Source organism: Aythya ferina, assembly GCF_964211825.1.
Source record: "Aythya ferina genome assembly, chromosome: 1".
NCBI lineage: Eukaryota > Metazoa > Chordata > Aves > Anseriformes > Anatidae > Aythya > Aythya ferina.
The window spans coordinates 118,911,523-118,936,800 of NC_140296.1; the positions used below are offsets into that span (position 1 = coordinate 118,911,523).

Genomic DNA, 25,278 nt, shown 5'->3' on the forward strand with positions numbered 1-25,278 from the left:
TATTTTTCACTGGTGTCTTAGGATTTTCACCTAGGAATAGATTATTGAATAATGCCTAGCTCTTGTGCAGCACTTACCATCTGCTCGGTAAAGTAGCTGCTTGCATTGCCCACTCCAGTTTGAAGAAACACAGTTGACAATCCCAAGTTTTGAAGGTTTGCAACAGCTATTTTGTTTGCTGTAATAAGAAGGACCCAACTCCTCTTCTTTCTCCTTGAGGAGGGAACATGCTGTTCCCATGAAACAAGATTGGATCGAGGACTGAAGTTCAAGACCCATCAGACTAGCAGTCTGTCTGGAAGCATTTGTGTAAGAGGCAAAAATAAACGACTGTCATAAGCATCAGGAAGAGTTTAAGGGCACACAGAAGAGAAAAGAGAGCAAAGACCTGGGCTAGATGGAGACCACAGAGGGCCCCGAAGGTGATGACACTGAGCACAATCCCTGCAGCTGCGTGATGGAACATGCTAGCTTTGCTCATCATCATCTGCAGAGTGCAGCTTTTTGCAGCACCAATTGATTGTAATTATATTCTGCATTACCACTGCTAATGCTGAAAGGCTGTCTGGAGCTCAAGCTACAAAGGAGGGTTGCAACCCTGCTTTTCCTTTTAGCGTTGCTTATGCTGAAGGGTTCCTTGGTCAGCCTCATCTTACTCTCACAACTCCTCGCTCCTGCTGAGAGTATATGTGCTCATTGGCAGTGAGCTCCTCGAAGGAGGGGTTGCTCTGCCATTGGCTCAGTTGTAAGTAAGAATGGACCTTGCTGAATGAATATTTATGTCTGAAAGATGCTTAACATACTTGGCACACTGCTGGGAATACTTCACTAATAATAACAGTAGTAATGTCTTTCCAGTAGAGATCTTTACAAACACAGAAGAGAAAAGAAGCAAGAGGAGTAGAACACTACAATTGTCCATTCATCGTGGAGCAGTTTCAGGAAAATCGTTCACCAGGGACAGACAACTCTGCCACAAGCTCCAGCTGGTGAAAGGGTCTGTTTACTTTCGGTTTGGATGAAGAGGTAATGTTTGTGTGTTCTGAGTTTTCAGGCAATGACATGGAAACACTAAAGAGGATAAGAGAGAGCTAGATAACAATGAATGAGAAAATGCCGAGCATTCCTGGGGCCTTTAGTTTAGTTTTTAGTGTATTGGGCACAGACACATTAGTCATAGGCACACGTCATGTGTCCTTTGGCCTCTGCCTCACTTCTGTCATTTTAGGATGAGACATGGAGCATTCCCTTACACCCCTTTCACCAGTCATTCCCAGTCCTTTAGCACCGTCATCACTTCACCACTTTACTGTTATAAATACCTTCACCAACTGCCTTGTGAGGAAAGAGGTTGTTACTGCATCCATATGACTCATGGGAAACTGGATGACAAGGATATTAAGTGGTTTATCCAAGGATACTCTGAAAACCTGGGCAACTCAGGGAGCTGGTCCTGCATCTCCCAAGTTCCAGCCTTTCTTTAAGGAGACAGGACTTTAACAGAGGATGCTCGATTTCTCCTAGGAAGCTTGTCAACCACTTGCTTAAAATCTGTAGAATAAAAGTACATAGAGTAAATTGACCCTTTGCGTTAGAACAGACATTGGAACAAATGCATTAACTCTTTAAATTTCAAAGGTTAATAGTGGCCTTTAGATAGGCACACTTTACTGCTAAAAGCTTTGGGTTATATATCCAAGCTTATATAACACAAAGGTGTAATCAGTTCTGAAGCAGAGTACAGTAGCAATTCTACTGCATGCAGCAATTTTGTAAGAAATCACAGAACAGCTTATAAAAAGGACATGAGATTATTTGTAGCCTGGATCAACCTTTTCTAAAAAGCTAATGGGTGAGAGGGATCAGAAATTGAAACTACCTACCCAGTTCTGCTGGTTCCTAATGGTCCCAGCAAGATCCCTAATTATGGGAAGTCATAGAGGAACTAAACAAAGCCACACAAAAGACTGTATCTGGAATTGCAAAGCAAAAATGGAAAGCATGCTGGGAATCCAGGGAAAAATACCTGCACAAACAACGTGAAAGAAGAAAATGTAAAGCTTGGAGTTTTTTCTACTATATTGTTTGAGACAATAGGGATTCAGAAAAGAATTAGTCTCCATCAAAAGGTAGAGGAGTTGGAGGAGTAAGACTGCTGTCAAAGATGGGAAAAACATGTCAGAACCAGAATCTTTACTTGCTCTGTAATGTCACCCCATCTGTGTAAAGCCGTGAAGTCAGTAGGAAGGACATCGCAATGTTTGGGTGACTGATCAGGTTTGGCTTTCCTTCACAGAAGAGCCTGCAGAAAGTGGGAGAATAAAAGGTGACTGTGCAGTCTTCTGAACTACCTCTCTTGCCACCAAGAGGAAAGTCAGAGAAAAGGAGATAGTCTATGATGCAAAAAGAGAGAGAAGGAAAGGAAATCAAAACTAGGTCCAGAGAACAGGAGAGTCCAGGAGGTGTGAGGATTTATCACAGTGCTAGACAAAGGTCTTACGAGCATGGAAATACAGTAACTACTCTTGGATTGAAAGTGTGGATCCTGGGATGATTCTCCCTGGCAAAGAAGTTGATCAGAAGGGTTTTCTAATTGACGCTTGGGCTAAGACAAGAAAAAAAGGGCAGATTTGTTTTTAAATTGATCTCAGTTTAGGATTGAGAAGAAGATTTGAAAGATAACAGAAGATATTTTTAAGGGCTATTAGAGTTCAAAGAACGAATGGAGCTTGAATTCTTTTGATAAGTGTCAGAAGGATAAATACAGAAGATTTGTAGGTCAGAAGGTGCATTTTGTCCATGTCTACATCTGAGACAGATAATCTCTTGTATTAAACTTCTGCTTCTCATTTGCAAAAACTGGATGATACCTGTACCCTCTTGAAGTTGAGATAAAAGACAGCCTCTTCCAGAGTGAAGTAAACCACGTTCTGCCCTCACATCTATTTGCTATGGAGTCATTTTAAGTTTGATATGAAAACTGGAAAAGAGAGACCAGCTGTGGTTTCCATTAAGTAAATTCCCTTTCTAGCACGGGTACTTAATAATTCTCTAAGCATCCCTTGGATTTGTTTACTTTTCCTTCTGCAGACATCAGACAGGACTTCTCTCTGAGCCTCAGGGCTGAATTTTGATGGCAGTTGTATCCTCTGTTATTTGCAGTTACACATCAGCAGGTTCACGGGAAGGCATGGAGAAGAAAAGTTGGACAATCTAATGGAGATGTGAGTGCCAGGGACTGCACCCACAGTAAGCTGTGAAAAATCTATGCCACAAATCACATCAAAAGAAGCAAAAGCTAACATTTACCTCCTCATCAGTTTAATGCTCTCAGCTGCAGAGATAGAAAGCAGAAGGGAAATGAGGAGGAAAATCCAATCAGCCACATGGTGCCAAATGGTTTCACCTGCTCCTGGGACCACAGGTTGACACAGCTGTGAGACGTCCCCTCAAACATCCTAGTCTGAGAAAAGAATTGTGTCAGAGGGACAGGTGCTGCTGATTGAAGTTCTGTGCCAGATAAATGTGTAAGAACAGCTGTAATGGGCTATAGTTTTTTTCTTAAGGAATTCCATTTATGCAAGATTACAAATGGTATTCATAGGACAATTGTATTGGTTGGAGAAGGATAGAAAAAAAAAAAAAAGAAAAGAGAATGAATTAAAAAAACACTTTCTTTGATTCTTAAACTGGCTGGCTAGAAAGAGTTAGAGCCTTTGATTTCTGAGATTCAATCCCATATGTGTAAAACAGGGTTGATATTTTTCCCCACCAGCTCTCGGAGTTGTTCTTATATCCGTTAAAGTTGTAACAGAGAAAAAGTGTGTTTTCACAGTATGGTGTAAGGCTACCTAGGTGGCTGTAATGGGGCCACAGGACACAAGCATTGTTGGGAGCTGGCCCTGGTCAGTTGGCTAAGCAGCTCGTTGTGCTGTAGCGATGCGCAGTGTGGTACTGTACTGAGAGTACCAGGGAGAAATGCGCACAGGGAAAATAGCCGAGTGTTCGGTGAAGGATTCAGCTTGTGTGCAGGATACAAGGTGCGGTGATAGATATATAATGAGGACAGTAAGAATGAGCATGTTTGTTTATGTGATCCATGACTCTATGAGATGGTAAGTCCAGTTCTTGGGCCAGAGCAACCGTAGCATGGCTGCAGGATGCACTGTGCTGAATCAGTACATACTTACTCTGCTGTGTCAAATGCTTTTTAAAGAAGTGAAGGGACACTCTGTTCTGGCAGATTGTATATCATGCAGTCTGCCTGTGCTGCACTGACTTCACGATGAGTCAAGTATGGTCTGTCCTTCCACAGCTGGTGTAAGTCCCCTATATGAATATAAAGAATCTTAAATGCCATTTGACTGGAAAGATTGCTAAAATGTGCTTGCGTCTGATCTAGAAAAAATTTGTAGCACTCAGTGACCTGGTAGCTCAAGGCCGCATATCAATAATTGCGGAGTCGCTGTTTAAGTTCCCCATGCGGAGTGTGGTACAGGTTCCTCAGACAAAACAGCTTGTGATCCTGCAGCTGAAGATCATATCCCAGTGCCCTACCTCCAGCAAGGAACAAGAGTTTCATGGGTAGTTTTAATCCTGGCATTTCCTACCTGTGAGCGTGTGTTTTTGAGCCCTTGATGTTCTTTTTGTGTGTCATACGATCGTAAGTCTATGCTTCTGAGTGTTTTCCACCCAGTACTTGGGTATTTTGTCTGTAGCTCTCTAACAGTGAGCTTTTGTGTCTTCCTTTCCAGAACCTTTGCTACTGCTCCATTTGTAATCCTCAGTGATCAATTCTGCAGTGAGACAAAGCAGCCTAAGCCATGCCTGCTTAAGCATCTACAGTAATGAGACTAAATGTTTTGGCATTGACGAGCTGCTCTAAACAGAGCTTCTTTTGTGACAGATGCCTACTGGAAGTTATTGAAATCTCATATCAGTGTTTTTGTTAAGTTTTGAAACATACTGCTTCCTTTATTACCTGCTTCCTTAGCAGTTCTTTTTGTCATTCAACAAATTAATAACGTAGCTGTGTTAGGAGCCAGTTTTGCATCTGAACTTGAGGACGACTTTCACCAGAAGGCAATTCAGTTACGTACTGTGTCAGGTGCAAGGTGCTGGGGCCAACCTGGGACAAACACTGAGCTGGTTTGTTACTGGGCTCTTGGATGTGGAGCTGCTTTCATGCCTCTGCCAGCATGGGATGAGCAGCCTTCCTCGCCGTGAGGCTGCTCCCTCCATCCCTAACTGTTTTCCCATTAGGAGCTAGAGCAGCTAACCTGGTTTTTAAATGGGAGCTTGCCCTCGGTAAGATCAAAAAGCTTCATGCTGGGAATTGAATGCACTTTTAAATAAATGCAGCACCTCTCCAGAGCAGTGTCAGGTTTTCCAGCGACAAAGCAAGTGAAGCTATCTGCTCTACTCCAGTGACAGAAAAGGGAAGGAAGGGGTGGGAGGAGTGGTGGTGACCCTGCACAGAGATCAGAGCAGGGAGGACGGATCATGCTGCTAGCCCTGATGCTGGAAATAGCAGCTGTCTGCACACTCTGAACACAGTTGACCAGAGGTGCTGGCTGCAGAAGGCGTTGTGGCTCTCTGGTGCTCTAGAAGAGACAAAATAGGAAGCTGCGTCGTAGCTGGTTTGCCTGCTTTGGTTTCCTGCTCTAGGAAGGTAACTGCAGTCTTGAGTCCTACCCCCAGCCCTGCACCTGCCTACACAGGGCCTTAATTATCTCTCTTTGTCTTCAAAGTGCACTTTTTCCCCACTCACTGCTAAATCCCTGCCCATTCTTGTGTATGGTCCATCAGGAGAGCTTAGTAGCACTCCTTCATAATAAGGATGCCCATTTAATTCAACTGGTGGCAGTCTGTGTGGTCATACTGAACATCTTTGGTTCCATCTCCTGCTGCCTACATCTGCAGGGCGGGCTGCTTTAGGAGTCTAGGTCTAGGAGTAACATGGTGGATTGTCTCACATGGCTGAAGTGTGTGAAAGGACGATGAGCATTCCCCCTAACTGCCTGTGAGGGTAAGTTGTGGCTTTATTAGTGGGCATTTCTCTTTTTTTCTTGCCAGCATTTCAGTGTTGCAACAGCATGGATAGTTCTCACCTGCTGACTGCTGAGGCCACGCCAACTGGGAGGCCGCCCATGTCCCTTTGAATCCAGGAGAGTGAGGGGAGCATTTTCCCCGTGTTGCAGCCAAACCCGTTTTCTTCCAGTGTGGCACAAGCCTGCTACTTCATGCTGGAAGTGTTGGGGGAGAGGGGTGGCAGAGCAGGAAAAGATGGACGTGTGGCCAGAAGGCTGGTGCCCCTGATACTCCAGAGGTGGAAGCTGCAGCCGTGCTTTCAACAGTGGCAGCAGAGCAGAAGAAAAGTCAGCTCACAGAATATAGCCCAAGAGATGGTTTACCATATCTACATAGATTTACACAGAATTGCTTACTAATTTGCTAGGCCTTGCTGTTGCATACACGTTGCAAAGCGTCAAACAAATGCAGCTTCCTAACCTCTTCCTGTTTTCTGATGCACAAAGTGTGAACAGCAGGTTTGTCTGGATCTCATAAAAGGCCAGAGGGGTGACATTTCCCACAGCAATCTGTGAGCAGGCTGGGTCAGAGCCGTGCCCCTGCTGCCCCTAAGCACACTGCTGACCTTGCACGCAGGGAGCACTATGTACTACCAAGTTTCCCTCATAGGAGAGGCTTTGCTCAGGTTTAGGAATTGAGGAACAGCTCAAGCTAAACCAAAAGAGCCTTCTGAAGTCTAAGGGGTGGTTAACCAGTCCTTTGCTCTGGTTTGAAACTCATCTTTAAAACTTACTTACAAGTTTCTTTTTTATTCAGTTTTAAATTAAACCAGTGCATTTTTGTTGTGATAGCAGGGACAAAGAGAAGAAAGGAAGGGAGGATGGCAGAAACGAACCAGTTGGATGTGTATGTGCATGCAGCCTTTAAGAGCAAGGCCTGGCTCTGGCATTTGGATGTAGCTCTTTCTTTTCTCTTAAAACATAAAAGTCCAGAAACTTTACCAGCTGCCAGTTGTTGATAGTAAACCTGGGAGGGACAGTCTCAGGTTGAACTCGTTACCTTCTCCTTGCGATTTCATACAGTGACAGCAGAGCAGAGGCATGCATGGAGTTGAGAGAAGGGATAAGGAGGTGTCAGCATCTCTTAAAATAATGCTTTCTCTGCCAGTAACTTACTCTTTTCCAGTGGACAAGTCATTCAGTTCCTATGTGCCTGGGGTGATGCCTTGATGGCACAGAGTCTTCTTTGGCAACACTGGTTTCAGGTGCTGCTCTTTCACTTCCCAACATCATTCTCTCCTTCCCTTTCTCCTCCCTCCAAAGCTCATTCCTGCTCCTGTGTCACTGCCGCGTTCATCAGTCAGTGTTTGCCCAGCAGTATTATCAGTCTGTTAGCTGCTGAGACTATAAAATATACATTAAAAAAAAAAAAAAAAAAAGACATTGTGAGGTTTGTTTGGAGAAGTTACACCGTCTGGTTCATGGAGCAGTGCGCAACTGAGGGTCGGCCTTCTGGGAGGTGAAGGTGGCACAGGGGAAGAGTGAGGAAGGTGCAGAAGTGGCAGGCACTGCAGACCTTGCTGCCACCGCATTCTTCACATTGACAAAGCACAGCCTCCATTTCAGCACTAAACAGCAATGAAAGGAGGTGCCATGAGTCATTACTAAAAGATGTTTGTAAAGTGTTTTGAGATCCTTACGGATACAATGCAGAGAAATGTCCTTGAGGAGCAGAAATCTCTGTTCTTACCCTGCAAGATTTGCTAGGCAGAAAGTAATAAACAAGGACTATTGCAGGTCATGGTTAGACTCAGAGCATCAGCTCCAGCTTGGGAAGGAGAGACCTGGATTGTGTAAGAATTTTGTGTAAGAACTGCACATTTTGAGAAGCAGGCGGAGGGAGGTGAGGGAGTTTTGAAGTTGCAGATACTTGGTGGTGGTCTAATTGCAAGAAGGCGGCGACGAGACTCACAGCTATGGGTTAAGCTTCTGACCCCGTTCAGTATATGGTGGGCTGAGCAATTTTAGTCTAGCAGGCTGAGACTTTTGACAGCAATAAAGCTATAATTTGCAGTTACCAGTGTAAATGTTATAAATCTCCCACTCCGTGATAGTTTGTTGTCATTCTCCCCCAGCTCACTTGCCCCGTGTGTGGTGCTGGCACAAGTGTTTGTGTCGTAATGCTGTGAACCAGATAACCATTTTGAAGGGAAAGTTATTTCTCACCCTGAGCTAATTCAGCAGGCAGCTGTGTGAACACTAGGGTCAAGGAAGAGCGTGGTGCAGGAGCGTGAATGCATAGATAAAGGTGAGGAGCATCAAGGCTCTTTAAATCAAGTTTAGCATCACTGATGTCTCAGTTTAACCAGAGCAAAAGAGGGAAATGAGCTCCTGCCTATCTTCTAGAAGCCTTGACTTCTGCATTTTTAAAAGACAGATGAGCAAGAAGAAAATATAATAAAGAAAATATAATAAAATATGCACCAAGACTTGACAGATAATTACAGGCAGGAGAGAAAAAGGAGGAAGGGAAAAAGCAAACAGGTTGGGCAGAAAGATCTTATACAAGCATTTTGTGTCGCAGAAATCTGTTTGTAAAGGAAAAAAGAAAACAAAACAAAAAAACAACAACACCACCACAGGCAGCCCTCTTTAAGTGTGTCCCTCAATTTGGCTGTAAGTTCACAGCTCTCATGAGCTTCTGTACCCTGCACTGCGGTACTGGGGGCAGTCACCATCGCACTCACACACCCTGTGCTGTGCACTTTGGGTCACACAGTAAGCTGGATCACCCTGCTGATCTGGCCAAAAACTTGCCTGTCAGTAATCACTAGATCTAGTGCAAGTGAAGGGCTTGAAACATGCAGCAGCCCAGGTTGAGAAGTTTAAGACACTGTGAAACAGCTGTGAGGCAGATCAGGGACCTCTGGTTCCCCATCCCATAGCACACCTCATGTGGGAGCAAGAAGGTAGTGTTCAGTGGATATAGTTGGCCACGTCATGCACTAGGTGTTATGCTAGGCAGATAGTTACAACCTAGCAAAACCTCTGTTTTATAGAGCCCTGAGATTTGAGGCTTTGGTGTATTACATGTCTTGTCTGTGAGAACCCAGTAGGGTGTCTCTGCTCTGAAAAGACACCAAAGAGAAGTTGAGAGAATCGTTTGTGGAGGGAACACAGTTCTGCATCTGTTCCTGCCAGCCCCCAATACAATGACCTGTGCACCTGTCTCTTTGATACACATTTTACCCTTTTGTTTGTTTGCTTGTTTGTTTGTTTGTTTTCCCCCACAAGCCTGAAGACCCTGGGGTAAAAGACTCCCTATGGCTCTTTGTCTCTGTAAAAGGAGCTGGGCTTGTGTAGTTGCTGGCGTGAGGGATATTTGTTTTGAGGGGAGCTTTTGCAGAAGCAAAAGAAGTGAGGACCCCTACAACAGCAAAAATCTCTTTTTTCTTCACTTGTATGCTGCTGCTGTACACTGCTAAGCTGTTAGCCCAAATACGACTGTATTTCAGGAGCAGGGGAAGACCTTGTAAAACCCTGAGGGATCCCATGGGATGGGATGCACTAGGCCAATGTGAAAATCATGCAGCACTTGTGCTTTAATTGCCAGCTCTGTCCTTGCTCATGAAGTCAGCATGCTCCTCTGACTGGGCTCCCCATAGGCTTTCTGCCAGCCCGGTTATTGCAGAAATTCTGCATCATTTTGCATGGTGGTTTTCGTATGGCACAGCTTTAAGCACTGCAGGCTTGGTTCTCCCTTTTTTGGAGATTGGTTCTCCCTTTTTGTTTTTATGTATTGCTTGCTTTTATTCTGCCCTTTGTTTCTTTCACCGTATTGTTCATTTATTTGCACTCCCTTTGTGCCTTGTCTCAAGGCTGTGAGCAGCGTCTCAGTACAGGGAATTCATTGCGCTAACACGTCAGAGTGGAAAGAGCTCCCATTCAGGCCCAGGAGTATTTTTTTAAAGGGGAAACCGTGTTATCCACAGCTCCAGGTTTGTATTGTGCGATGTACAAGGACTGTCCCCTTTGGCATGGCTTTGTCTCCTGCTGCTTATGACGGAGTATGAATTGAGGAACAGAGAAATAATGACAGAGGAGCTAGCTGGAGCCTGCTGAAGGGGAAGCGAGAGCAAGCAGGGCTGATGTCCAAAGCCACAGGCCACAGAGGGATCCCGTGGAGCACAGTCCTGACTTGGTGCAAGACATCGAACAGGCAGGTGGGAGCAGAGAGCGGGGTCTGCACCTCGGGGTGGGCTGCCACATTTCTGCTCCTGAGCTGCTGCAGTTCCCAAGAGCACTGCCTCGAGCTACTCTCAGTTTAGACGTGCACTCAGATGTTCAGCTGTGACATGCAGCAGGGGAATAGCAAGTACGTACCCCTGTGTCTGCGTGGTGGGAGAGGGCAGCCTAACTGCCAGGCAGCCCTGCAGAATCTGTCTCTGAGTGTGTCAGTGCTAGGCTCCCATGGGAGGCTCAGGACAGTGGGGCCATCGGAGAAGCAGGTTGCCGTGTCAGCAGTGAGGAGGCTGATATGAACAGAGATGATTGGGAGAGGAAAAACAAAGGTGCTTTTTTAACTCCACAGCAGTACCCAGCAAACTTCACACCTTCCTGAAGCAGGACTGCAAGGCAGGCAGGACAAGTCCCATCGGTGCTCGCTGGAGTAGCTCTGGCCTGTGCTGAGCCTGGCCTGAAAGAGCCACTTCAAGAAAAAGGAGGTGCAGGTGGAAAAGGCAATGGACACAGCTGGTGCCTGCGGGCAAGAACAATGGGGAAGGAAACTGAAGGTCCTGAAACTAGGCAAAGCCCTAGCATGAAAAGCTCTATAAAAAGCAAGTATCCTGATTTCGTGTTGCCTTCTGTAGCTGCTTCTGGTGACACCAGTGTGCGGTCGCTGCCTTGGAGAGCGCTCAGCAAGCAGCATGTGCTGCAAGACAGCAAGGGAAGGTGGTTTGAGCTGGTGCCCTGTAATGAAAGGAGAGCTTGCAGAGTTGCTTAACACAAGGGGAGATTCATGAAAACACAGAATCTATTTGCCCCATATGTGAGTACTTAGCAGTAGCTGGCTCACACTGTGACTTGGTGCTGGTCCTTGGCAAGACCGTAGAGCTCCAGAGCTGCTCTGGTTTAAATTCATGCACTGACATTCCCACCTGAGCAGCTACATTTGGCTTCCAAGCAGTGGTGCTGAATTACTACATATTTTATACTGCAAGATGTGTGCAAATACCCATGTCTTGTATCTGAATGAGCTTTGCGGGTTTATCCTTCAGATGGTGGATATTTCTTTGCATGATATAAGATTCAGAGACTTCATTTCAGAGATCAGTGTGACTTCTAATAAGCAATTAAGTCCATGGCAAGTCAATCACTCTATAATTAGCTCCAATCTGTGTTCCCATTAGCTACAACATCATTTACCTGCCATTGAGCAGCCAGCAGTAAAAGGTGTGAAAATCCTTGTGACCTTGGAAATACATCCAAAAAAAATGAAGCAAAACCCTCTGGTCAGACTCTTGCAGGCAACTGAGAACACGCAGGAGGGGATGCCTGTTGGAGAAATCACTGCTGAGGAAATCCTCAGCTGTGCTATCTAGTAAAGCTTACTTCTTTGTATTAGTCCTGAGAAGCTATGACAGGTAATTTCACTGATGGGAGAGTAAGGATAAACAGAAAAGCAGGCATTATTCAAGAATTTGGCTGCAGTAGCAACATTTTTCACAGTAGCTGCAGTCTCTGGTCTCCCACACACCTCACCCAAGCCTCACTATGGATCCACATGCACACCAGCTTATAGAGATGACCCCGCTGAGTATAGTCCTGACTTAAAGATGATTTCTAAATGAGGCTAGCAAAGGCCATGTGAGAGCCAGTGTGGTTTGATTCAGCAGAAGCAGCTGCCAGCCTGCCTCACAACTGTCCCCACTAAGGCATTTCTTGTTTGGAGGTATATCACTCTTGAAATAGGTCTAGCTTTACAGGCAAGACCAGGTATTTTTCAAGCAATACAACAAAGTAAAGACACAGGCATTTAACAGGATTTTAAGATGCTGCCAAGCACTGCAGGGAAGATAAATACCTTACTTGCAGTAATTCTTAAGCTGGGGTATTGTATAAACCAGGTTGCAGCTTGGGCTTGGTTCTCTCACTACTATGTGTTTATGTAACAGCTGCTCTGAATGGGTCCCCTCTAGTGTTTCTTTAATATGCCACAACGCAGTGATAAACTTGGAAGCTAGTATTCTCTCCAGTAATATCCTCTTGCTTTTTAACATCTCATGGTATTTTACTGTGTGCATTTTTCATCAGATGCAAATGGCTACAAGGGGTGCCTCATCACAAAGAAAACAGCTCTCCTGTGTTCCAGTTAGCAGGTACCGTTTAGACTGTGAACAAAGCTAGAGATGGGCAGGACTTAAAAGGAAAAGCATTCCTCATCAGTGCTTCCCCCCAGACACACACACACACACTTTTAATGGCAAATATTGCCACAAACAGCAAAATACTAGAAGTGAATAGTCTGAACAGCTGATAAAAACCATTCAGTAGGTCTGTGCAGAGCATGGGTAACTATAATCAGCTCGTTTTTAAGGCTGTGACTTGAACAGCTGTGTGCTGATAGCAGCATTATCCAAACAAGAGAGAAGCTGCTCCTGTGCAGAGCTCTGTGGCTTCCTAAGTACTCCTTGGTTGCACCAAAACCAAAAGGGCCAAGCTGAAAAGTGGCAGAGGCTGTGTATGTATGGGGGAGAACTTCCAGGCATGGCAGGAAGACTCACAAGTAAAGATGCTGGATGGGCATCCGGCAGCATCCCAGAGCAGCATGCTTGTGAGGGGAAGAAAAATAAGCCAACTGAAGGGGCTGATCCTGCAAAGACTTTGGGGTAGTGACTTGTTACTAAAGCTGGGGGGAGAAAACCAAAAGGAGCAGGAATTTCATGCTGTAACCTTTCTATTTCTGTGTGTGATTTTTACACAGAACCATCATGCTTTTACAAAGTTATAATTTTTCAAATGTATCATTTGGGTTCAGCTGGAGCAGTCGGAGTGACTCAGGGTGCTTTCTCTTCTCGTTGTTGACCTTTTGCTTCATAGAAAGTTTAAAAATGGAAAATTTCTTCTTTCCGTTCTGCTAGATGCCATGTCATTGCCATCGATGTGTGCTCTTGCAGAGACAGTGCAACTTTGCCTTGTATTTTCCTGATGAAGACCTGCTACTGAATTGTGTTCTGGTCTTTTTTTCTGGGAATGGCTCACACAGCCCCTAAAAAAGGCTTGATTACATTGTAGGGAGCTGGAAGGGTGAGAGGAGCCCGCAATAGCTCCCTATGTAAGGAGCAGTTTCCTGCACTGTGCAGATTTGGTGTGATTTATGACCCAAAGAAACACTTGCTGTTGAGATGGGGTGGCTCGTCCAGCCCTGGAATAGCTCCTGTGGACTCAGTGCACCTCCAGCAATTTCACAGATACTGCTCTTCAGAGACAGGTGCTAACTAGACACTGCAGCTATTACAGCCTGGCAGAGTTTCTCAGCAGTGCCCCAAAATTTTATGCTTGAGGGAACATATCCTGTTTCATTTCACCAGACAAATGTTTTTTAACCTTTTTCCAATTTGCCAGCCACTAAAAATTCCAGCAGAGGTGTGGACTCCTGTGGGCCAAGTTAGTTTCCTTTTCTTGGTTTTTATCCGTAGTGTTCTTAAAAATAATTTGTGGAGCCTTGGGGTCTCACATACTATGGGATGAAAACTACAGTACTAGATCAATAACCAGATCCACTGGTGAAATGAACAGGTCTAATCCCAGATGCAAACAGTGCAGAAAGAGGGTGCAGAGTTAGTCCTGCTTTATTTGTTGTTTGGTAATGTGTTCGTGTGGATAAGGCCCTGCTGTAGCAGTCAGGAGACTGGGTAGCAAACAGGACCTGTGGCTGTGCAACGTGCTCTGCAAAGCAGAAAGCGTGGTTAATGCTTGCGGAGAGATGGGACAGGTACCTAGCTCAGTATTTTGGAGCCATGGAAGCAATATTAAATAGAAAAGCAGCTTCCAAAAAGGACAAGTAGACAGGCATGGTTATAGTTGTGGCAAGTTCTGAAAAAGACTTTTCCTGAGGTCCTGCGTAACTACAGAGAGACCTTTTTCTGTGACATTACCAGAAGCTGGCTTCCTAGGGTGATGACAGTGGTAGAAGCGCTTAACATTTGTGTGACAGAGAGAGCCTGTCCATGTCCTGGTGCCATCAGAAGGAATTTCCTCTTCAGTGTGTAGAAGACTTGTTTCTTCTGTATTGCAGGAGGCAGTGGGAACACAATACTTCATTCAGAAGTTCAGCACATCTCCAGTTAAGACTGCATGAGCTGGCTGCAATTCAGCCTGCTCTTTAACAATGCCTTCAACCTTTTAACTTTGCCAACAGGCTTTGGAAGAGCACCACATTCAACTAATAAAATACAAGGGCTAAATTTTCCATTCCCACTCTGAATTGCTGTCAGATCACAACCTGCTGGCAGGACATTGTTACCATGTCTTACCTTCGTTGTGAAATTACTGGGTTGGTGACGCTATCTGTGAGAGGTCCGGAAAGTTTTTGCAGGAGTTTTGTGGAAAGCTGAATACCCAGGAATAGGAGAATGTCTTGTCTTCCTACTAAACATGCCATCAGCCTACTGGGCAAAAACATAGGATCCATCTCAATATTCTTTTTCTAAGCTGGATAAGTGAGATCTGCACTCTTGCTGTTTGGATATGCTTCCAGATGCTGAGGAGGTTCCAGCAAATCTGTGGCTAATTCTTCATGTCTCACAACACTGGCACGTTTTAACTAGTACTTGTTGCTGTTCTGAATGGCTGACTTTTACAGCTGGATGTCTGGAAACCAGAGGATTTGTTTTTAGTGATCAGTTTTAATCATGGATTGAATGAGAATTTGTCCCAGGAGGGGAGACAGTACAGGAAGGTGTCAAACAATTTCCATGGTTGGAAATGAAAGCTTCCAAGCCTTTTCAGAAAGCACCTTCCAAAAGAAAAGAAGATACAAGGAGGAGAGGCCTGTGCTCTGTTCTCTGCAAGGAATCAGTACTAATTTGGTGGATTAAGAGGATGGCATGCTTGGGGGTTAGCCTGTGTGAGGTCCAGAGATAAGAGGTTCAAGAACATCCCTTCTTTTGTAGGTACACTGAGTATTTCAAGCATGATGTTCTGTGTTCTGGCTGTCCTGCACCAGAATAAATCTAAGTTGTTTCCACTGCAGCCAGAAAGACAGAACATGCTGTGTGTTAGAGCTGAATCCTCACGTTCAGAGTCAATCAGGGACCATCCCAGACAATTGCTCATGACCCACTGTGCCTGTATGCAGAGTTTACATCTACCATCTGACCTCACATCCCCTCCATGTATCTGCTGAACACTGCAGATGTCACGCCGAGCCCTAGGACCTGCAAGTACAGAGTGCTTGTCTAATAATCTTGTTACTCCTGGAAGGCTTTCCAGGAGCAGAATGTGCTGTTCAGGTCTGATACTGCCTTTAGTGAGTCTGGCCCCCCCTCCCTTTAATGACGTGAACCAATACACCATTAGAAAGCTGCCTTGTAGCTACTCCTCAGCTTTCACCTCGGTGTATGTCCCTGCTTTTTTGGTTCAGAGACCAAATACAGTAACACTTGGCATTTACAAAACGCTGTAACCTGTGCAGAGTGTTGTCCTGATAGAAGGCTGCTGACCTGCATGCCAGCTGTATGAATTAGGTCATACTGGCTGTGTTTTGTCTTCACCGTACAGATAAGGGCCTTATCCTTCTGGAAAGTGGGCTGGAAGTCACCACAAGGATTTTACTCCCCGCAGCGCTTGCGGTGTTTGATTTACTGGCCCTAAGTGGAGATAATAAAAACAAAGGGGGGAAAAGGTCATAAAGTGCAAGGTGTTTATTCTGCCCCAGTGAGAGGGTGCAGCCTGGGCACTGCCCAGAAGGGAGAATGTCTCTGCAGTGCCTCTAAATAGAAGTGTATGTTACTGTAGTGATCCTGGGAGAGCCCAGCAAGAGGCAAGCCTTGTTTTACTGATCTGCAAGCCAATGCATAGCAATATGCCATTCTTGCCCCACTACCATGACAGCACGTTTGCTGGGAGAGAAGCAGGAGAAGGATCCAGCTCACGGAGAACCGAGAGGAGCTACGACTTCCTACGTCACATTAAAACTTGTGGCAGAGCCAAACCTTAACGCCCTTCCCCCTCTTGGTGCTCAACCATCCTGTCTCCAAATGTCCCTGTGCCGCTGTGCCTGCAAAGCCGTCATTCTGAAGAGTATTAGTATCTGCCTCTAAAGTGACTTCAGTGCAGTTTCTCTCTTCCTCACCCCCGCACCCTCTCTTATTAATTTGAAAACTCCTATTTATAAACCTGCTCGAGCCTGCTTGCTCAGGGAGGAGGAGCCGAAACGCTCAGCACACAGGCTGGGATACTCAGCAGAGATGCAGGCAGAGCTACTTCTCACTCAAAGGGTAATAACCAGATGGAACAAGTCAGCAGGAAGAGTGCCTGAAATGTCACAGAAATGAGATCAAGCAACAGCTAGAGCTTTGTGTCTGCAGGCAGAAGGGGGAGAATCGCAGGATCTCAGGGAAAAGTAAGAAAGAAGGGCTGAGTGGAAGGAAAATATGTAAGTAGCTAAGCACATTGCACTAAATGGCCCAATCATCGCCCCAGACCTTCACTCTTCTGTTACGCATTTTTGACACTCTCTCCCAGCCCCTCCGACAGCGATGAACAGGAGGCCTAAAGAGCTGGCTTGCTGCAAAAAGTGTGCCATGCTGCTGACTGTGGAGTGACTTGTCACCTCTGTTGTTAAACAGATCGCTCCCCTCCCTGCATCTCACAGAGATGCACAGCCCTTGTTAAACTTGGGCCTGCCTGCAATTTCTGTGGCTCCTGGTGGTTTTGTGCTGTCAAGCTAGAGAACAGGCTGATGACAACGTGAACCCCTGTGGTGGAAGAAGGAAGTACCTAAATAGCTGTCCTACATCGTATGGCACTATATGCCACCACTTGACTTCCCTTAACTCTCCTCCTGGCTGTATTTTATGGTAATGATCCAGACAGGACCCAACTAGCTCTGCTGTTCTAGAGAACCCCAGAACCATTGTGGGAGACTAGGTAAGTTCATCTGCTGCGAAGAAAGAAAAAAAAAAACATCGTTTCCTAAGGTTTATGCAAAGAATAAACACAACTGCAGTTAGCCATAAGGAGTTACATTCATGGGGAGAAACAGAACCACATTGTTCAAAAAAACAGAGGAGAACAAAGAGATTCAATGAGAATCCAAGACCAAAGCCATTTCTGCCAAGGGACTGGCATCAGCGTGCTGAACACAACCTCACCTCTTCCCCTTCCGGCTTACCAAGTGATTTCATGGAGCTCTTTGGGCTGGCACCTCCCCGAGTGCTCTTCTTCCCTGGGCTGGTGCCAGGGAAGGCAAAGGACCTGCTGTCCCCAGCTCTCTGCTCTGCTCTTCTCCAGCCTGGATTTCCTCCGTCAGTCCTGCTAGTACCAGATTAACTCTCTCTGCTGTCTATGTTGTTAGGTGATTTGTCATGCGATACATTCTTATGTAGGGAAAACATTTTAATGCCCACAATCCCACAAAGCTAAAATCCTAATAGTTTATTGGCAGTTTTTAGATCTATTAAAGGACAGTCATTCCCACAAGATGGTCACAAGGTGTTGGAGACAAGATACAACCTGGGGATGAAACAGAGCGAGGTAATGGGACCAAGAGTTAAGGTAACAAAAGTAACATAACATGCATGGTTGCTCAGTTGTGGTATTTTCATCCTGATGATTTTAATGATGGTATGCTGCACACCCCAGGGTACTGCGAAATTCTTGGGATAATACCAGAAAATTTCTAAGTTACTGAATTACCTATATGCAATTGCTCTCTTTGCTGGAGAAAACCTCATCCAGTTTGTGGTGTCATCTGACATATCTGAGGTATTTAAGAAGCTCTCTGCTAATATGAGAAAAAAAAAAAAAGAAAAAAGAAAGTATCAGCCTACCTATAGCACATCTCTGTATGAAACACAAAGTGAGGTGGCTTTAGAAGTGAGCAATGAAGAGGGTGACAGGTCCAGAAAACCTGGTGGAAATGGGACTGCTTGAAAGAAATGGCTTTTCTGGGTATAGGAGAAAGAAGACTGAGGGGGAACAAGGAAAACCATTTCTGATGGCGTTCTAAAAAGAACAGGAGTTAGTTGTTCCCTGCTTCCGTGGCAGAAGGGTTATACAACAGATAGTGGGCAGCTTTGTTTGCATAAACAAAGATTTTGGTTAAGTATCAGAAGTAGATTTATTCTGAAAATAGGAAGAGAAGAAGCAGTGAGGCAGCGCTGGAGGCTTGTGAAGTCCCTGTTTATGGAGTCTTTTAAAAACAAAGCTGTATTAGTCAACGATGGCCTAGGCAGATTCACTTTGTTGTAAAGAAGGGATCAGTGAAGTCTTTACAGCCTGGTATTTCTATGATTTCTACTAAGTCTGTTGTAGTAACAGCAAGGCTGCAAGCTATGATCTTATTATACAAGTAAAGATAAATGGAAATCTTCATTGGGTTCCCAGTGACTAACTCGGGAAAGGGAAACAGGAGGTTTGGGAAAACCAAGGCTACAAGAACTTTTATATCTTTATAGGTGTAACGAGGCTCTTCAGTTTCAGGAGCATCTATGAAGAGGAACTTGGATTGAGTGGGCAAAAACTGCTACTCCTTGAACTCAAGGGAAAAACTGGAGGAAATAGGTTTGTCCTGTGATTAAATAGATGGATCCAGGGCTACCAGTAGGATCCAGACCTACACTGACTACACTTAGAAATGTACAAATAACAAAACCCACAGTAACAAAATGTTATTGATGGAAATACCCTGACATAGGTAAAGTGGTTCACTATTTCAGAGCTGGAATAGGAGAGAGATTTAGTGAAATTAAGCTGCCTTTATTTCTTCTCTGAAGCCAGGGGGGAAAGTTTAATGGCACACAGGTAAAACAGATGGATTTTAAATTGCATCATCAGTAACTTATGGTATAAGTACTACATTTAAGGTGATTGAGTGTTTTTAAACAGCATCCACTGGGCTTGAGTTAAAACATTAGATTTACTCAAGTGTATAATCTCTTACTTAATAACACTACATGTGAATTGGCACTGTATACGTGAAAATCTAGTTTGTTTTCCTTGAGATTGGTTGATCCAATACTGATTAGGTTTCTTTGTTCATCCCAAGTCATTCGTTGATTTCATATTTCTGTGGTCTCAGTGTTTTTTCTTTTTTTTTTTTTTTTTTCTTTTGTCAAGTGTGGAGGTTCCTAAGTTCCTAAACAGTGGTAGATCACAACCCATGGCCCTACCTTAAGCTCTCAAGCATATACATAAGGCTTGAAACACTGTGGACTTAACTCTGGAAGAAGACAAGAACTGTGGGTCCAGTCCAACAAGCTGTATTTGTCCTGAGCATAATCTGACTCAGTTGAACTAGTTGTGTGCTAGGAGGGAGAGCAATTAAATCAGGACCTGTTGGGATGAAGAGAAGCACTCCAGTACCGATCATAGCAACAGCCACCACATTGACTTCAGTGCAGTTCCTCTAATGTATGCGAGAGTAAGTGAAAGTGGTTCTGGGTCCATAAGATCCTTACTCACTTGAGATTGCAGCCTACAACATGATCTGTTTCACCTGGAATGACATCAGTTAATTGAGATAATAGATACTTATCACTAGTTTATGACAGTAAGAAGTTGTTCACGTTCTGTAAAAATTCAGTGAGTTAACAGAACCTAATTAGCACACCTCCTCCAAGAAGGCTATTAAGCTTGGAGTATCTAAAAGTCCTGTCTAAAGTCTACCATGGTGAAAGGTGTAGGCTCTGTCATGCTCCCATTGTTAATGGCTTGGAAGGATGAGCTGTTTAGACAGGTTGGTGTGAATTGATAATCCCCAGTCCATCTCACAATAGCCTATAGCCTGTTGTTGAACTCACAGCTAGTCCAGGTGAACACGCTTGGTGAGTGAGGAAACCTTCTGGAAACCTTCTGAGGCAGGGAGATGTAAAACTGAGGCAGTGCCTAAGGCTGCTAGCCTGCTAAGGATTGCAGCTTTAATTCCAGCTTCCCTGCATCCGGAGTTATGTGATTAGACAGATGATCCTATTTTCTAAGGCTCTCCTGAGATACAGCAGATTGATGTGGCTTCTTAGCTGTAAAGGCATCATGAAGCTGTGAAGTACTTCATAAGGGCCTTTGACAGATGCTATTACCATAGACGTGATATTCTGAGGATAAACTATGTTATTTGTAATTATGTTGTTTATAAACTATTCTGTTTATATATCAGATACTGTTATTGTTGCTCCCTGCTACCCGATCTCTCTGTTTTCCATTTTTTCTGCTCTCTCCATCCCCAGGCAGCTCAGGTCTGAAAGTTGTATGTCGTGGCCCAGAGGTGCATAAAAGTGGCCGTACTGCATCCGCATTCAAACCGGGTACGTCAGCATAGCAGCATGCTGCACTGATCTGCAAGGAAGCCTTGGCTCAGCTCAGCACTGCCCATGCATGGTCTAGAGATGCCCAAGACCTGATGGCAAATCCACAGACCAGCCTGTTTCAGAGTGCAAATCTATCCTAGGGTCTAAATGTTTGTCACCACTTCTCTGCCTATTGTTCGGTGTGGCCCAGAAATAAATAATGCAGAAGATTATTTGAGTCATGTGGCCTCTGCTTTCTCTCGAGTTCCTTGGATGAACAGAAGTTTCCTATAATACGCTGCTACACTTAGATCCATTTAAAATGCGTTTAAAATGCATTTAGAGCTATTTTTGATCCCTTTCTTGCTTCAGAGTAGCAGTGCTTGGACCACCGAACAAGATTAATGAAAGCATAGGACAACAAACATAGAGCTCCCGGGTAAGGCAAACGAACTTTTTCTTTTTTCTCCCTTTCCTATGCAAGCTGCATAAGCTGGATCTGAAAGCTGGTCAGCCATCCTCACAAACGACCACCTCTTTCCCATTATCAATCCAGAAAGACCCAGCTTGATGCAGAGCTACAGGGCCACATTCAGAAGTGTAATTGTGGGTGCTTCTTGTATGTTGACAGGGAACAAAAAAAAAAAAAAAAAAGTAACACAAAGGTTAATAAGAAGGAAAAATACTGTTCTTTCACAGACACTTCCAATCCTCCACTGCTTGCTCTCCTTGCTGCTCCCTGCCCCTTCTGTAGTCTCCTAGTCTGTAAAATATTCTTGCTTACATTGCATAACTTACAGTGTTGATGTCACTGTGGAATTTGATGCTTGGCTGATGGATTTTTTTATTAGATGCAATGATTAGAATCTCAGCAGTTACCATAGCTTTAAAACTTCTATAAATGTGTACTTGTTTCCAGTGGGGTTTTCTCTGTATTTGTTAAATATCTGGCTGATTCACAACACTTATCACGACATGGGAGAATGAGTGTGTACGGAGGAGCGTGGGGGGAAGGTTTGGATCTTAAAAGCCTCATCAGATGACTTAAGGGCGGCAAATCTGTTCTGTAGAGTAGGGAGCTTTATTCTTTAAAATACTGCCAACTGCAAAATAGTTTGCAGGAGAAACATGCAGACTCAGAAATATTGGTAAGGAGATACGATGCGCCTTTTCATTGCATTTGTGAATCAAAGCTAGCCCAAGGGTACTGTGAATTATTCCTCCTGAACTTGCTGAGAACTCTGGAAAAGGGGCTGAAATACCAAGGTCTCGGTTCCTAAACACCAGATCACCAGTGAAGGCTGAGGGACCAGTATCCCCCTTTTCTTTCCCTAGATGAGATGAGGAGGGGTCCGAGGGATCACTTGTGTTGTCACATGCAGCCAGGATATGAAGCGGAACGAAGAAACTGCTCTTCAAGTGAATCCATGTCTGCACATCTAGTTTGTCTGCCTACATGGCAACAAGTTGGAGTATCCCACTGTGGATAATACGTTAGGTCAGATAAGGAGGGAGTTCTGTCCTATGTATGTATGTATCTGATTTGTTCAACTGAGGTGGGTTGGGGCTGTGGGGGGCTGTCTTAAAACTCCTTGCCACAGGAAGGAGTCTTAAAAGAGCTGTTTTAAGTAAAAATAGTGTTTTTCTTCTTCTCTTTTGGGGGCTCCCTTCCTTGGCATGTCTGACTCTACCTGCGGGTGTAGTTACCCCTGATAAGGAGTGCCTTTTTCTGGTTTAAGATAAGCCACTTCTGCACTAGATTGTAGGCACTGCTCGGTGTTATCTTGACTAGTCTCTTCAGTACCATTCTCTCTCCTTTTTTATGGCCATCTTGTCTCTTCAGGTTGATGGTTTTTCTGTTTCTTGCTCTGTGTCTAGTCCTCTTGGTATAGTCCTTGGAAGAGAGAGGCCTCTTATCATTAAAAAAAAAAAAAAAAAAAAAAAGAAAGAAAGAAAGGAAGAAAATATTTTTTGATGTTTTCTAGCATGTGTTCATGAGCACATGCAGCAGGTATGTCCTTGGGAGATAGTCTGTGTTTCAAAATGTGTTCTAGGACACATTGTTCATTCTGGAGAAATCATCCACAGGTATTTCTGAGGCACTACACTTCATTTATCAGTTCAATGTCAATTGACATTTTCCCTCGTCCTTTCACCAGAGGGAAAAAAAAAAAAAGAGTGCACGTGAAAGGGTCAATGTTTATGAAAGGTCAGTAATTCCAATGAAATGCAAAGCTAGGGCTTAAAAAAAAAAAAAAAAAAAAAAGTTCTCCGTTGAGCAATAAAGCACTTAGAGTTTGACTTTGTTACGCAAGAGAGGAACTTTCCAGTTGGCTGGCAGTGGTTCCGAAGGGTGTCGGTGTGGTTATTGATTAATTAAGTCTATTGTTACTCACTTCTCTCATTAATCCGAGTGTTTTCTCTTCTCTCATGTCCCTGCACAACCTTGTTTTAAAGACTTGGAAGCTGACAGACAATTGCTTTGAATACCAGGCTGCTTATTGGAATCGCTAACTCCTCCTGTCTCAGCAATTTCTAGGTGTGGCGTTTTAGACCTCACAGAAATGGGAAAGCTGCTTAAAGATGAAGGCGTCCCCAGTCCCATGTTCAGACCTGGAACACTGTGTCCACGCGTAATGGAGAAGAGGGTGCAAGGGGCTGGGCAGGATACACGGCTCCTGTGCTCTCTGTAGGACTGCACTCGGTTCATGTGCCCAAACTGCACCTCCTGCTGTTCTCTGCTGAGCTGAGGGGCGGACACCTCCCAAGGTTGCTGTTCAGGATGACAAATCCCTTGTGGGCCCCTGGAGAGGATGGGATAGCAGTATCAACAAGCCAGGAGTAAAGTTTTGCTTCTCTGTATGCTCACCTCAGTATGCTCACCTCAGTTTAAGGATATTTCCAAATATCCTTACACCCACTGTCCCCTGCTCGTGTTCCCTGTCGTTAAAAAGCCTGAACAGCGCTGCTGCCCCGGCAGCGGGAGGCTATGTCTAAAAAAACAGAGAAGAGCCCATCTTCTGCTAAGCCACCCAGTCCCTGGCATCTCTGTTTGCTGTACTGAGGGTACTTTGTTCACTGGTCCCTGGCCCCAAGCCACTACCTCATGTCACACAGGAAGCTGAACCGCTGCCAGCTGGGAACAGCTTCTGGTCGCTATCTCCAGCCATCGGTGCTCAGCTGCAGCCTGCTAGCCAGGCTCCTGACCCGCCCGCTGTGCAGGTCCCAGGCATTCGCTTTCCCTTTCGAGCCCTTGAGATAGCAGAGTCTGTTGTACGGGGATGAATGGATTTAGGAAACGCCAGGGCCAAACTAAGCACCGCCGGGTACCGGCAATTTTTAGCTTCACGTTGTCAGTCCTGGCTGGAAGCAATTGTCAGAAACTAAGATGGACCGAGTTCAAGTGCAAGAGCACAACGCTCTTCCTTGATACGGCCTCTCCCCAGCAGCGATGCTCGTACAGAGATCCTTTATCACACCAGCCACAAGTCACTCCTGCTTCCTTCCAGCATTATGCCAGTGAAATACAGGAATCGTTTCAAGGGGAAAACTGCAGCAGCCAGGTCAGGAGAGCACCACCTCCACCTTTCTGAAGCAGGGGAAGGGAGGGGACTCTCTCAGTTCAGGGCTACTTGGCTGCTTTATAGTTTTGTTTGGCTGGACATGAAAGAGGCCTGGAAGTCTCAGCGGGCTATTTTAGGAAATCCTTTACAAGTTCCTCTAGGAAATGGGCCTTACCCTAACAATTCAATTAAATACAATTAGTCAGTTGATCCTGAAAGCAGAAGGAAATTGTATCATGCATATTTCATACAGGATTTGCTTAAGTATCTGTTTTTTAGCTCTTTGGCACTTGCTGATTGTCCTTTTGCCTGTAATTCCAGCTGGCAATACCGATGCCTTTGTATCAGAGAGCTGGGCTTCCTCTTCTGAAGAGCTTAACAGCAGTGTCCACTGGCCTCAGTGGCAGTCCTGCAAGCTCAGTCCTTGTACAAATCAGGCAAGTACATACTATGCATAGGTTGGTCTGCCAGTGCAGACAGATACACGGAAAAACTTCATGCCTGGGGATGTCCCGTTTTCCTCCAGCTGTTCGGGTAGGTCTCCAAAGATCACCTTGCTGATAACAGGAGACTGCTGTGGCTTTAGCAATGCAGCAAATTAAAACTGCAGTAACCCTTTGTGCAGCTTAGCACCAGGAAGGAGCCCTACATTCCCTAATGATTTTTAAAATGGGACTTCTTGTCCAGTTCCTAGCCATAGCAGTGTGTTGACCATCATGATAGTCCCAGGAGAGCTGGGACCTGGGAAGGGGGCTGGCACAGCAGATGGAGATGTGTTTAGCTGGTATGCTTTCTTAGCAGTGCAAATGTGTTGAACATTGCACAGCCAAACTGATGTAAACAGAGTAATATATTTCAGCGTAATTGCACTAATTATATGGGGACACTGGTGTTAACTAAACAGCTGTTACCTTTCTCTGATTGAATTAAATAGTTATAAACCTCAGAGGCTTGCTAATATCCTCTTCCTGTCTCGCTTAAATCTCTTTTCCTGTTGTCTGCTTTATCAATCAGTGAGTATGCCTGAGGATTTTGCAGTTTCTCCTCCATCAGATTAGGAGTGTTTGTGGTGCCCTGCTCTCTAAAGCCTTGCACACAGAGGGCAATTTTCCTGAAGTTCCTCGGCCACCTCACAGCATCCTGGTGCCTGCGCTGCTCCGTTGGGTTTTGTGTGAG

General features: G+C 44.8%; 1 protein-coding gene across 1 annotated transcript in view; it reads left to right on the forward strand.

Annotated features, from left to right (window-relative positions):
- Positions 1-23,107, forward strand: part of LOC311438611 (uncharacterized protein) — a 255,304-nt gene extending 232,197 nt beyond the window's left edge. Inside the window, exons 11-14 of the mRNA XM_084523184.1 lie at positions 12,345-12,409; positions 20,480-20,557; positions 20,912-20,978; positions 22,997-23,107. Of these exons, the coding sequence (XP_084379310.1) occupies positions 12,345-12,409; positions 20,480-20,557; positions 20,912-20,916 (148 nt within the window). The 3' untranslated portion in view covers positions 20,917-20,978; positions 22,997-23,107. The remainder of the gene's footprint in view (positions 1-12,344; positions 12,410-20,479; positions 20,558-20,911; positions 20,979-22,996) is intronic.
- Positions 23,108-25,278: the final 2,171 nt, after the last annotated feature.